This window comes from Giraffa tippelskirchi, chromosome 4 (genome assembly GCF_054371585.1).
Source record: "Giraffa tippelskirchi isolate mGirTip1 chromosome 4, T2T-mGirTip1v1.2.pri, whole genome shotgun sequence".
NCBI lineage: Eukaryota > Metazoa > Chordata > Mammalia > Artiodactyla > Giraffidae > Giraffa > Giraffa tippelskirchi.
Genome location: NC_137278.1, coordinates 2,737,219 through 2,751,034, shown reverse-complemented (window position 1 = coordinate 2,751,034; position 13,816 = coordinate 2,737,219). Strand labels below are relative to the sequence as shown.

At 63.1% G+C, this 13,816-nt stretch overlaps 2 protein-coding genes across 6 annotated transcripts in view; one reads left to right on the top strand and one right to left on the bottom strand.

Moving 5' to 3' along the window:
* STKLD1 (serine/threonine kinase like domain containing 1) overlaps positions 1-5,371 on the top strand; it is a 21,788-nt gene extending 16,417 nt beyond the window's left edge. The window contains exons 13-20 of the mRNA XM_081588261.1: positions 1,020-1,136; positions 1,738-1,878; positions 2,543-2,671; positions 3,214-3,342; positions 3,415-3,543; positions 4,608-4,748; positions 4,904-4,983; positions 5,109-5,371. Coding sequence (XP_081444387.1) covers positions 1,020-1,136; positions 1,738-1,878; positions 2,543-2,671; positions 3,214-3,342; positions 3,415-3,543; positions 4,608-4,748; positions 4,904-4,983; positions 5,109-5,186 — 944 coding nt within the window. The 3' untranslated portion in view covers positions 5,187-5,371. The remainder of the gene's footprint in view (positions 1-1,019; positions 1,137-1,737; positions 1,879-2,542; positions 2,672-3,213; positions 3,343-3,414; positions 3,544-4,607; positions 4,749-4,903; positions 4,984-5,108) is intronic.
* REXO4 (RNA exonuclease 4) lies at positions 5,341-13,816 on the bottom strand. Of its 5 annotated transcripts, XM_081590556.1 has the most exons (9): positions 13,567-13,816; positions 12,536-12,538; positions 10,877-11,211; positions 9,548-9,685; positions 9,152-9,345; positions 8,297-8,385; positions 7,474-7,548; positions 6,753-6,827; positions 5,341-6,181 (listed from the first exon to the last, which is right to left on the bottom strand). In XM_081590556.1, the coding sequence occupies exons 1-9, from the start codon at positions 13,777-13,779 to the stop codon at positions 6,068-6,070; spliced, it is 1,236 nt and encodes a 411-aa protein (XP_081446682.1). In that variant the 5' UTR covers positions 13,780-13,816; the 3' UTR covers positions 5,341-6,067. The 5 variants fall into 5 exon arrangements, with proteins under 5 accessions (XP_081446682.1, XP_081446681.1, XP_081446683.1 ...); XM_081590555.1 differs by lacking the exon at positions 12,536-12,538; XM_081590557.1 differs by lacking the exon at positions 12,536-12,538 and having other exon boundaries at positions 5,341-5,605.

Below are 13,816 nucleotides of genomic sequence, written 5' to 3'. Positions count from 1 at the left end.
GTGGCTGCTGATTTCCCAGGATCATAACCGCTGTCACACAGGCCACCTTGGGGCATTTGCGCGCTCAGTCGGTTTCTGCACAGTAAGACCCCAGATGTGCAGGCCTGGGTACTTCACATTTTCACAGACACTGCTCACTGCCTGCACAGACGCACCAACTTACCTCTCAAGAGTGCATCTCCATCGAGTATTAATACTAATAATACTGTTAATTCTGCCAAAAGATGGTTTTGGAAGATCTCTGCACTCAGCCTGTCTCACCAGCCTGAATATTACATTCACACACCCATCCACCCACCATCCATCCCTTCCACCCACCGTCCACTTGTCCATCATCCATCCTTCCATAGCAGGCCGTCCCAGTGGCTGGGCTGCAGAGATCACGGAGGCCGAGCCCCAGCCCCGTCATGGGGCCGCGGAGACCTCCCCTCAGCCATTTCTCTTCCCTCCTCCCTCCCAGCTGGGCTGTCCTGAAGACCAGCTGGCTAGAGCCCCAGGACAGAGTTGATGGGAAGGGAGAGTCTGCTCCCGGGGAAGGTGAGGGCGGTGCTGGGTCCCTTCTGAAGGGGGCCTCATTGGCCACCCCGCCCTCAGGCACCTTGTCTGGAGATGGCCGGCCACGACTTGGCTTCCCTGGCGCCAGCGCCTCTGACCTTGTCCTTCTCGCGAGGACACAGGCTGGGAGAGGGCAGGGCAGTGGGAAGGGGCATAGCTGGGCCTGGACCCTGCTGCCATGGCCAGTCCAAGGGGCCCGCAGACGTCCCCTCTGAGGGCAGCCACGGCCGGGAGCGCCGGCGATGTGGTCACACCAGCTGGGTTCTCATCTGTCAGCGGAGGGCTGACCTTGCAGAGCTGCTGAGACAGGACGACGGCTACGGCAGACCTGTGGCAGGCACCCCGCGCAGCTGACGGATGGTGTCCGGTCACCCAGGGCCCACGCGCGATGCCCCCAGCTCCCAGCGGGGCTGGTCCCTGGTCTGCTCCCCGCCCCTCCCCCCACCTGCTCCTGTGCTCCCCAGGTCTGCCGTGGCCGGCGGAGCTGGTGGAGGTGTTGCTCGCCATCATGAAGCGGCACAAGAGGGTCCTGGACATACAGCTGTACGCCTGCACCCTGCTGCTGCGCACTCTGGGCCGAGGTGGACTCCCCCGCCCCCTCCACACCCTCCCTGGGCCCAGCTGGGCTCCCCCCCCCCCCCCCGCCCCCTCACCCCAGGATGACGACAGGCGTGGCCAGGAGACTGGGGCACCACACTGTGACCTGCCCCGGGGCCCTGGGCCGGCTCCTCCCTGCTCTGGCTCATCTCCAGGCACGAAAGGAGGAACTGGACAGGGGGGTTCTGCAGTGTGACCACCCACCCCCAGGCAGGCTGGGCGGGGGCCTAGGCGTGGGCTTCCAGGGGAGTCACTGAGGGGGCAGCGAGAGAGGCTGCGGTCTGGGCTCCTCCCGGAGTCTTTAAAGAAAGCTTTAAATACCTGGTTTTTAAACTGGAAGTATTTCACTACTTTTCTGAACTTTACTATTTATGTTGAATTTCCACAACGTTTTATGTATCCACTCTGTGATAAATGTCTGCCCTGGCATGTGCCCCCAGCCCCTTGGTCCTTGACTCGGCACTTGTGGGGACCCGCTCTGCGCCCCAACCTCAGTGTCCTCCCCGCAACCACGGAGGCCCCCCTGGCTGTCTCCCCAGCCCAGCCCAGCCCGGGTCAAACCCTGCTTTCCTGGGGCCCGCACAGCGCTGGCCCAGGACCCAGCGGCCACGGTGCCGAATGCAAGTGCCATCACCCCTGTGCTGCTGAGCGTCCTGCGGAGCCACCCCGCGGAGCGGCAGCTCCTGGTCATGGTCTACAGCCTGCTCACCATCGTGGCCAGTCAAGGTGGGTGCCACCCGGGCCGCCCTGTGCCCACGCGCGTCCCTCTGCGTGTGGGCACGGGCCCTGCCAGGCCCCGGCACCGCCGTGGGCTTCAGGCTCCTGCCCTTGGTGCCCCTCCACCCCACCTAATGGCCACTGGCGAATCCTGGCCGAGGGACAGCATGGGGGAGAGGATCACCCCCCAGGGCCTTACCCAAGTTGACTCTCCTCCAAACACTCACCTCTGCAAAGGGAAGCTGGGGCCCCAGAGAGCCCAGGACCCTCCCCTGGAGCCCGCCCGCACTAACTAGCCCACCACAGTCCACTGACCCCACGGTGGGGAGTGAAAAGGGCTGCCATATGCCATCATGCTAGGACGACAGGTGTTAAGTCAGGGCCACTTGGCCATGTCCAGTCACCACCCAAGGGAAAGCGCCTTGAAGAGCGGCTCTGGAGGCCGTCCCAGCCCAGTGATGGGATGCGAGGTGCCGGAACGGTGGCCCAGGGGATGGACCGATAGTACCCTTTCGTTTCCGAGTCCCACGCTGGGCACGCGGCTGGCCCAGAGCAGGCGCTAGTGACTAAGCGTGCGTGGAGCTTGCAGTGCCCGAGGCCAGGAGAGAGGGGGCCCCGGGAAGGCCTCCTGAGGAGGGGCTCTCCATGGCCTCACTCCAGGGCCCACCCACAGGACTGGTCACAGACGAGCTGCCGAGGGCCGGGCTGTTTGAGGACATCCTGGAGCGCCTGGACAGCATCCCCAGGGACAGGAACATCTGTATCCACGGCCTGAGACTGCTCTGGGCCCTGCTGGTGGACGGTGAGTGGGCCCAGGGCTGGCACCCCTTCCCGCTGCTCCCTGAGCACCCGAGAGCTGGGAAAAGGGAAGGGAAGAGGCAGATTCTGACCCCAGGCCCCCCACCCGCCCACCCGGGAGGCCCTCTGCTCACACACATCAGGGCTTTCCTGGCCTCACAAGTTGGCTCTAGCACTGGGCGACTTCTCAACTTTTGATTCTGAAAGGGGGAGCCCCGCAGGCCAAATGGCTCCCTCTCCAGGTCCCACTTGGCCCTCCAGCACCTGGACGGTCCTTTTCCCAAGAAGAGGTCTCCCAGCCTTGGAGGGCCCTGAGCACAGCTGGGTGCAAGATGCCCCAAGCCTCCCCTTGGGGTCCGATGCCTGCCCAGACTTGCTAGCAGGCTGGAGTCGGCCTTCCCATTTCCCCCGTTTGGAGGACAGAGGACCTTGAACCCACAGCTCCTGCTGTCCCAGTGGCAGGCGGGGGCGGGGGCCACACACACAGCAGGCACTGCTCCCCGAGCCAGGAAGCAGGCAACCCCTCCTCACCCCATCCTGTTGCAGCTATCATTGTGAACAAGGCCCCCTTGGAGAGAGTCCCGGCTCTCGTCGCCGAGGTCCTGGCCACCTTTCCCAAGGACGCAGAGATGGCCGAAGCCGGCTGTGCAGTTCTGTGGCTGCTGTCCTTGCTGGGTGAGCAGCTGGGGGCCCAGGGCCGGAGGGCTGGCCGGGCCCCTGGACACAGGTGTGCTGGCCCCTCTGCAGGTTGCATTCAGGAGCAGGAGTGTGAGGAGGTGGCGGCCCTGCTCCTGCAGAGCATACAGCTGTGCCAGGACCGAGCGCTGCTGGTGAATAACGCCTACCGCGGGCTGGCCAGCCTCGCCAAGGTGTCCGGTGAGCCCGGGCCCGATGGGGCTGCCGCTCGGAGGCGGGGGTGGGCTTCCCAGTGAAGCCTGCTGGTGGCCCACAGACCAAAACCATGCACGCACTCAGCAGGGAAAGGAACACCCATAGTCCCAGCACGTGGGCGTCCTCTGCACCCACGTCTCACTCGCTGTGACCCTGTACCGTGACCACCCCCCCGCCCAAGCACCCTTGGTGTGAGCAGAGGTGCTTCTTCAGGTGTGGCTCTGAAGTCAGCACAGGGGACAGGGCCTGAGCCCCACTGCCACAGGGACCCCGGCCGTCACTCAGCCCCCCAGCCAGGCTCTGCGCCTGACTCAGGACCTCAGCCCTTTAGAGACGCTCGGGGCCTGGAGTCCAGCCCAGGCTGCCTGCTGCGTCATGGAGGTTCAGCCTGTGAGGCCCTTCGGTCCCCTCGGGGGCGCAGGCTGGACGGGGTGACCCTTGCTCCTGGAGCAGCTCTGGAGGGGGACAGGGTCTCCCCTTTCTGAAGGAGACAACCTAGGCTGCAGATCTGCCCCGACTCCCTCTGGGATCCCATCAAACCGGGCAGGGACGGGGCCTGGAGCCTTGAGAGCAAAAGGATCGTGGCTCAGCACACAGGAGCTGGGTCGTCAGAACCCCGTGAGCCAGACCCGAGTCAGAGTTTGGCTGAGAGCCTTGGCTTCGCCACCTTTGAGGATCTATCGATGCCTTGGGGTGTCTGCCTCCCCCGGGACTCCAGGGGACCTGATGACCACATGGCATCTGGAGCCGGGTCTAACCCTGCCCCAACGGGCCTCCTCACGTGGGGGCACCCTCCCTCCTTGGCCTGGGAGACAGCTGGGATGGAGAGATGGGTGCACCTCTGCCAGAGAACACCCCCAGATGAGGAGTGGTCAAGGCCTGACTGCAGCGGTCCCCGAGGCCACTGTGGTGTCCTCAGCCAGCTGAGGCTTGCTGCCCACAGCGCTCTGGGCTCTCGACAACCCCACAAACTCAGGATAGCTGTCCCCCATCTCCTGGAGGACCCTGAGGCCCACCTACCAGGGAACGAGTCCCTCCCCCCCCCCCAGAGCTGGCGGCCCTGCAGGTGGCGATGCCCAGGGAGACCGGCAGCGGCCTGGACCTCATCCAGGAGACGTACCAGCTCCACCGCGACGACCCAGAGGTGGTGGAGAGCGTGTGCATGCTGCTGGCTCACCTGGCTGCTTACAGTGAGGACCCCGGCTCGTGGCCGTCGCCGATGGGGGGAGGGCAGGGACACACTGTGCCAGGCACCGTGCTGCTGAGTCCCAGGGGTTCACACTAAGCCCCGAAGGGTGGGGGCCCGGCCCTGTCGCGCCGGCCTCAGGACCCCTCCTGCCCGCAGAGGAGATCCTGTCTGAGCTGGCGTCCAGCGGCATCGAGCCCCTGGTTGCAGAGATCCATGGTCGCTTCACCTCCAGCCTGGTGAGCGCGGGCGGGCCCTCCCTGCCCCACAGCAGCTGCAGGACCCCCCGCCGGGCAAGGGCGGTGCCCTCAGTGCGTGCACCCAGAGACCGGCCAGGACAGCTGCCGCTGCCTTCTCCTTGCAGGAGCTCGTTTCTTACGCAGCCAGCGTGCTCCGCGGACTGGAGGCGGTCGCCCAGCACAGCTCCGAGGGCGGCCGGTAGGCGCCACCCTGGGGGCCGCGCAGCCCTCCTCTCCTCCTCGGCCTGTACCCGACGGGGTGCCCAGTGCCACAGGAGTCTCCGGGGGGGGGGGGGCGTGGGTCAGAAGAGGTGGGACCCAGCCGTCCTCAGACACAGGGCCTCCACAAGGAGCAGCTCAAGTAAAAACATGCGTTTATGTCACATGACCTTCTTGGTGGCTTCAGACTCTTCACGTGGCCGTCGGGGCTCAGCACAGCCTGGGGCGCCACACGTTCCCCTCAGTGCAGAAGGCTGTTCCTGCCCTCAGAGAGCCCGCACGCAAGGCCGGGCGGAGCGCTGCAGGCACCCGCACTCACACGTCCGTACAGGTCGGGGGGTGCCCACCTTCAGGACAGCTGCACTGGGCAGCCCGAGCCCCCCTGCCTGCTGCGGGCTCTAACCTGGAATTTAAATACAGCGGTGTGCACGGGTCGGGTGAGCGGACCCCACCCTCAGGAGGTCCCCCCAAGCCTCCGAGTGGCACAGAGAAGCCCTCAACAAGGCTGCGACTGGGCAGCGGCGTGGTCCACACCCGAGTCCATGGAGTTCCTTTCTTCCCGTTGCCCACGGCAGTGAGGGAAAGGGCCCCCCTCAGAGGAAGGGGATGAAGACCTGGCAGACAACCGGGCACTTCCCGCCCTGGCCCCGGGTAGCCTCAGGGCCAGCCCCCGGCCCTCCCGTGCGGGAGAGGCTTGGACGCCACCCCCAGACGGAGATGCTCAGCTCAGCAGCACGTGTGCCTCGTGCCTCTGCCGCTGTGACTGTGAAACCCGCACGCGGGGTCGCTGCGCCGGGGGCTCCGTCCGTCCTCTGACTCGGTCGCAGGTCCCGTGGGCGCGAGGGTGGCTCGGGGCAGGGCCCTGCTAGGTGTCCTGGCTGCGGGCCTCGGGGGCGGGGGGCCGCCTGTCCCCAGCGAGGCTCTCCCAGTCCCTCTTCACCAGGACATACAGCCTCATCGCCACCTGCGCGTCCTGGACCTGGGGTACACGGGGCGTCATCATGGCCATCCTGCCGGGTGACCGGTGCAGCCACAACCCCCGTCCATCCCACAGTTCCTGAGTCCTGCCGCCAGACGTGGGGCGATGAAGACCACCAACAGGAGCAGGGGTCCAGGGACGCGGCCCCGCAGGTGGGGAGGGACGGGCGTGCCGGCTCACGAGGTGCCCCGGACACCGCACGACTCGGAAGGCAGACGGGATGGCCGGCGGGCCCCAGGCTGATGCCCAGACGGCGCCTCACCCTCAGTCCTTGGGGCCCTGCCATCTAGACGGGGCCTTTCTCTCCAACTACAGTGCGCCAGGAGCGCCCGCCGTGAAGTGCTTGTGCCACCTTCGGGTGATGCTGCACCTCGCCCACGAGCTCAGCACGGCCCCCGATCCAGAGGCCCGTCACCCAGGACCCGGAGCCCCGTCACCCGTCACCGGGGACCCGGAGGCCCATCACCCGGGACCCAGAGGCCCGTCAGCCCGTCACCCACCCGGGACCCGGAGGCCCGTCGGCCCATCACCCACCCGGGACCCGGAGGCCCGTCACCCGGGATGCACTTACTGAACAGTGCTCTGCCTGCTGCACCTGGATCCCCAGGATTCTCTCTGCAAGGAGCTTCAGTGACGGCCGTCCACTCTGCCGGGGAGAGGGGCACACGCTGCCACGTTAGGGTGGGCCTGGGCAGGGTGGCCTGCTGAGCACCGACCCAGGTGACCGTGAGTGTCCCTCCCACGCCAAGTGTCTGCGGCCCCGTGGGCTGGTGACTCCCCGGTCGGCCCACGGAGGGCCAGGGAGGGACTGCGCAGCTTTGGCCTCGGGCTGCCCTGCTCGTCAGGGGCGGCTCTGCCTCTGGAGCACAAGGGACGCGCCTTCTGACCCACGGCTGGGGGTGTGATCAGACAAGAGCGGACTCACTGCCCTCAGCGGCACTAACTTTGGGTTGGCCACGTCTTTTTTCTCTAAGATTCCTTTTTTTTTAAACATCTAATTCTCCTTGTGATTCTTGTTTATTTAATCACTGGTTTTTTGGGGGTTTTTTTTGCTGAGCCATGCAGCATACAGGATCTTAGTTTCCTGACCAGGGACTGACCCTGGGCCCCCAGCAATGGAAGTACCAAGTCCTAGCCCCTGGACAAGTAGGGAAGTCCCTCCTTTTAGTTTTAAAGGTTAAAAGGGAAAACCAAACCAAACCCAAACACCTCTAACCAGGATGCCAGCCTTCAGGGATCAGAACCGATAATCACGTGAACCATGCCTTATAGAGCCGCATGGTTTCAAATACCTTCACTTGGGTCCTGAAAGGTTTGTACTTCTGAGTGTCCCGGATCTTCCTCTTCGGGTGGCCCAGAAACAGCGCCTGGAGGAGGAAGGCACGACAGGCATTTTGCTGTTTGTCTGCAGAAAGGTGCACCCCTTTCTCAGAATCCCACACCTAACACACACACACAGTACAAGGCACTGATGCCAGCCTGAACTCCTGGGGGCAATTATCGCAGGACAGGTGATGCTCAGCAGGAAGGACCGCGTGGATGAAAACACAGCCTTGAAAGCAGGGAAGGCGGAGACCCAGTCATCAAGGAACCAGCAACCGTCTGTCCCGTATTTGAGTTCATGTCACACACACACAGGATGTCAGGGATGAAACGGGCCCCCCACGACCTTGAGACAGGCCCAGGAGAGGTGGAAGCCAAGTCTGCCCAGGTGGCCAGGGCGGGGAGGGAGCGTGAGCCCTGGGGCCTCCGAGCTGAGAGCACGTGCTGCCCCAAGCTTCTTATCCCAACCGCTGGGTCAGTGCCGCCCGTGGCAGAGACCCTGACGGGCACAGGAAGGGGCCTTCGGAGCTGGCCCGCCGCCCGCCGTGCTGGCCTTCAGGGGCCGGCCTGTGAGACGGGGGCTGCCCAGGGTTTCGGGGGAACGGGCACCAGGGAGGGGCTCTGCCCTGAGGAGCGGGGCCGTTGGCGGGCGGGGCGGCAGCGGCAGCGGCTCCGTCCACACGGGTGTGAGGCCCTGCCCCCACGGCCCGGCTCTCACTGCAGGCGCGTCACCACGTCAGGAGGCGCGCGCAGAACACAGAGGCGTGGGGCGCAGCGGCGCGGGGCCGGCACCTTGAGGTCGTTGTGCAGTGCGTGTCCAACCAGAATCCGGCCCTTGAGCAGGTCCGCCACCTCCCTCTGGACAACTTCAAATGCTTCTCCTGGAAGCCACACACAGCAGGGGTTTCAGCGCCCTGCTGAGAGGGAGCGCTCCTGCCCCATCAGACCCGGGGACCCCGGGGCCATCCCTACCCCGCCGCCCAGAGAAGCGGGGGTTGCACTCACTGCCGCCCACCAGGGCAACTGACGGCTGAGTCCCGAGAGACCAGGGCCAGCCCTCCCCTCGCGCCCAGGGGGTGCTGCCCGCCCAGCCCAGGCAGGACTGGCAAAGACCACGCGATCAGAGGAGGGGCAGCCGCCTCGAGCCCCCACCCTCAGGGTCTCTCCAGGCCCCAGACCTCAGGGCCCCGAGAACAGCTCGTCCAAGGGCAAACTCTCCAGACTCAGCCTCCTGGGTGTGTCCCAAGGGGGAACACGACTGGGCTCCTACCGCCGCCCTGACGGAGGTCACCTCCAGCTCACCACCGCCTGCCTCCCCGACCTCATTCCCAACGCCACAGCGAAGGAACCTTCGAGAACCTGCCCAGGCCAGGCCTCCCGCTGCTCACCCCCCCCCCCCCCGGCTTCCTCTCAGCCAGAGACCCTGCTGCCTGCCCTGCCTCCCCGGCCCCCTCTTCACCTCCCAGCAGCCGCCTCCGACACCCTCCTCCATCCCCGCTGCCCAGAGACACCGTGGTTCAGGAACACTGGCCCGGTTGAAGGTTAGGTGGCCGAGAGGCAGTGAAGCCGACACAAAGCCCACCCACCCGGGAGGGAGGAGAGACTGCTGTGCTCTCGCGGAGGACATGCCCGCGCTGAGCCACCCACCCTGCGCCAGGTCTGTGGGCCGGATCCCGCTGACCGCGGTCCTGTAGTCGGTCACCGGCTGGGTTGGCTTCACGTGCTTGTCGTACACACACTTCCCGTGCTGGTTCACCAGGGACACGCGGGCCACGATGCTCTCCTCTCCCTTGGGGCCGACGCCCACCATCTCGCAGTCCATGGCTAAGGCTTTAGTCAGCCTGGGGGGGAACGAAGGCTCCAGGTTAACCTGAGTGCGGGACCCGGGGACCGGCACCACCACTCAGGAACGTGCTGAGGACGGGGCTCAGCCAGACGCCGAGGCGCCTGCCCGGTACAATGGAAAGGGAGGGAAGCAGCCCCTTCCTAGAGACCCCACCCCAGTCCCCCAAGGCTGAAAAGTGCCCCGCGGGGCCCGCGTACCCGCCAAAGGCCTGCTTCTTCACCAGCCTGACGCTGCTGTCGCTCTGACCCAGCTGCTTCCTCGCTATGCTGGCTGCCTCCGGGCCGATGGCTGCTTCAATGTCCGCTGGGTCAACATCGTCAAACCAGATGTCGTCTCTAAAAGACAGGGGGGAGCACAGCCTGCTCTTAGGGCACTCAGGCCCGTGTGCCCGGCCGCCGGCCACTGTGATCACCTTGGCACTTTCCCGTTTAATTAAAAAATACACTCTTTAGCTAAAATTTAGGAGCCACAGAGCAACACAAAGACTACAAAACAGAAATACACCTCCACCCCACTCAGGTGTAACGGCTGCTAACACTTTCTTCTCGGTGACGGAACAAACAGCTACCACACACGTAGGAACACGCTGCCAGTGGAAGGGAGACTCAGCCAGCCCTTGGTGCTCGCAGCGTCCCCGTGCCGAGCCCAGCAGACAGGGACGCCCAGGCTGGGACGCACAGCTCTGCCTGGTGAACGGGTCTTTCAGGCTCAGCCGCCGGGTCCTCTCCTCAGAGACGCACTGGCTGACTGGACATGCCCTCTGCCCTCTGCCCCCACAGGCTCCTCCTCGCTGGACTGCTCCCGATCACACCGCGGGAGCCACTGAAGCAACTTCAGCACGTTGTCCGTCGCCTCCCCGCAGCTGCCCCTCCACGAGGGAGGGACCCGCTGGGACTGCTCTCTCCTAAGAGGCGCCTGGCACAGGGACACACGGCCGGCGCTCAGACGGTGCTTCCTGAAACCTTCAGCCACCGTGTCCCCAGGCGGATCACGCACACGCCACCCGCGCCGAGCCACCGAGAGGCAGCTGCTGCCCGGTCCTCCGTGTGGGCGACACCCGGGCTTTGCTGAGGCAGCACCAGGCTCTGGGGCGGCACGTGCATCCACAGACCCAGCACAGGTGACCAGGCTGCGGCTCAGGGCGCCCCAGGAACTTGCCCAAACCACCCGACTGGCAGGACACGGGGACTGGTTTGGACTCAGGTCTTCCTGGCTCTGCTGCTCCTTCATCCCACATGTCTTTCCTGGGGGCCCACGAGGTGCCGAGCCCTGTTCTGGGCCCTGGAGATACAGCAGCTGTGGGCCAGGGTCAGCCTCCTCTATGCCTACGTTCCAGGGGAACACTCACCCTGGGTTAATTCTGAATCACCAACGAAGAACCCCACAGCCCCGGGGGAAGGTGACAGAGGGGCCACCAGCCTCGGCCTCCTCAGGGAGAGACGCCTCAGTCGCCGTGACCAGGGAGGAGGCTGAGGCACAGGATGGCTGGGGAGGCCGTGTCCGTCACCACGTCCCGCCGGACTTACTCGGTGGGCGGGGCTGGAGGCAAGGGGGCAGTCGGCTCCTTCGCTTTCCGCTTCTTATGTTTGATGTTGCCTTGTTGCGGAGAAATGTCACCATTGGTCCTTTTCTTGGCCCCTTTCTCCTTGGGCTGCGCCTGTAGCTTCCTGCTCATCAGCGATCTCGAGGGCCCGGAGGCCCCTGCGGCCTCAGCGTCTGTGTTTTCCGTCCCCACCTCATCTCTCTTTGCTTTATCTGAGACCGAGTTTCTACTTTGTTGGACACGCTGGGGCTGCTTTTTGGAATCCATTTGAGAGAGAAGTCGAGGCTCTTGTGGGGTCTGTGATCGTTGTTTCAGCAGCTAATAGAACCCAAAACAAAACACATAACACACTGTAATTTGGAAATCACACACTAGAGACTGCAACAAAAGCGTGTATGTGTCTAAAAGCAACCTGTTCCCACGTTCAGCTATTTTAGAGTTAACGCCTTCACGGCTGCTGCACGGTGGCCACTTCCCCAGTCAGATTTCTCGGTTTGCTCCTGCTATGAGGGTCTTAGGAAGAGATGGTCATGTCCAGTGACACAGGGTGGACAGCCACACCACTGCTCCCCTGCAGGGAGGGCTGAGGGCTCCCCGCCCAGCGCCCTCAGTCAAGACCCTGCTATCCGGCAACCAGCTGAGTGAGGAGGCAGGTTCCTACCTGCCTGTTCCCGTGATGTTTAAAGAACAGGAGAACTGCCTTTCTTGTATGAATGAGAGAAAATGTGAGGTTTCTTCCCACAATAAACATCCATCTCTCTACTCGCTCCTTTTTGCTTTACTTTCTTGCGAGAGAGGTGGAGTTACAGCTCAGGAAGTCCGAGATCCCTGGGGTTGCCCAAAGGAATTTCATGGTCTGTGTGTCAGGAGAGGAGAATGATCTGGACTCCTCCCTTAAAGCACAGGTGAAGTCTCAGAAGCCCTTCTCTGCTCTCCCCCTCACCCACTCTGAGGCTCCAGGAGAGATCTCAGGAGCTCAGAAGAGGCTGCAGAGACACCGTGAGGGTCAGCAGCAGCAAAGAGCGCAAACTCCCACCCAGCCCTGTGCACCTGCGCCCCAGGTGCTAGCTGTGTGACCCTGGGCCACGTCCCTTAACCCCTCCCACTCTCCTCATCCAGAAAATAGCGGTAACACCAGCAGCCAACTCTGGTGGAGGTGGAGACAATTTACGAGTGAAGCACAGCCAACACACAGCACTCAGAGACAGTGACTGGTAAGTAATCTGCAAGTGAGTCTCGGCCCACTGATGGCCCAGAAAGGTGAGGAGGCGTAAAGTGACATTAAGAGCAGGGAGGTGGGGCAGGGGGGTGTCTGACTCCTGGTTCTGCTGGCCCAGCAGCAACCCTGGACAATTTACTTAACCTTCCAGACCCATTTCCTCATCTGTAAAATGCAGATGACTAAGGACCTTTGTAATTGTTAGGTAGATTGCCATTATGTGACTCTACCACATTTTATTTACCCATTTCTCATGTGATAGGGAGAAGGCAATGGCACCCCACTCCAGTACTCCTGCCTGGAAAATCCCATGGACAGAAGAGCCTGGTAGGCTGCAGTCCATGGGGTCGCGAAGAGTCAGACACGACTGAGCGACTTCACTTTCACTTTTCACTTTCATGCACTGGAGAAGGAAATGGCAACCCACTCCAGTGTTGTTGCCTGGAGAATCCCAGGGACAGTGGAGCCTGGTGGGCTGCCATCTATGGGGTCGCACAGGGTCGGACACGACTGAAGCGACGCAGCAGCAAGGACCTCAGGGCCGGTGTCAGGTTAAATATGAACACCTACAGCTCAGCTCACCCACCCGTGTCTGAAGCACATTTGAAGCGCTCAGTGATCAGAGGCACCAGTCACCGATTCAACGCCCAGTGTTACCAGAATTTCATGGCAAACAGATGGGGAAACAGTGGAAACAGTAACAGACTTTATTTTTTGGAGCTCCAAAATCACTGCAGATGGTGACTGCAGCCACGAAATTAAGACGCTTGCTCCTTGGAAGGAAAGCTATGACAAACCTAGATAGCATATTAAAGAACAGAGATGTTACTTTGCTGACAAACATCCATATGGTCAAAGCTATGGTTTTTCCAGTAGTCATGAATGGATATGAGAGTTGGACCATAAAGAAAGCTAAGCACCAAAGAATTGATGCTTTTGAACTGTGGTGTTGGAGAAGACCCTTGAGAGTCCCTTGGACTGCAAGGAGATCCAACCAGGCCATCCTAAAGGAAATCAGTCCTGAATATTCATTGGAAGGACTGATGCTGAAGCTGAAACTCCAATACTTTGGCCTCCTGATGGGAAGAACTGACTCACTGGAAAAGACTCTGATGCTGGGAAAGATTGAAGGCAGGAGGGGAAGGGGACGACAAAGGATGAGATGGTTGGATGGCATCACCAACTCGATGGACATGAGTTTGAGTAAGCCCCGGTAGTTGGTGATGGACAGGGAGGCCTGGCGTGCTGCAGTCCATGGGGTAGCCAAGAGTTGGAAACGACTACTGAACTGAACTGAACCGTTAGCAGGACCCTCTGCATCGAGCCTCTCTGTTCAGCAGCCCACGCGCTCCGGCCCCTGCGATCGGCTCTGCTTCCCGCGTCCACTCCAGCCCGCGCCCCCCGCGACCCACACACCGTCCCCCTCTCCGCCCGCAAGGCCCCCGCGGCCTTGCCTCCTGCAGCGCCTTCCAGTTCGCGGAAAAGTCCTCCGGGGCCTTTGGGGGCCGCACCGCGACCACTCCGGGGTCGTCCCCCGGCGCCCCGCCGGCTTCTCGCGCTTTGCTCCTCCAGACTCCTTTCTTCCGCCTCGGCTTCCTGACGGGCCCGGCCGCAGGCGCGGGGCCACGCGGGGCGCGCCCGTCGGCCGGCCCGCTCGCCTTCACCATCCCGGCCCTGGAGCCCGGCTCTGCCCGCCGGGACCCC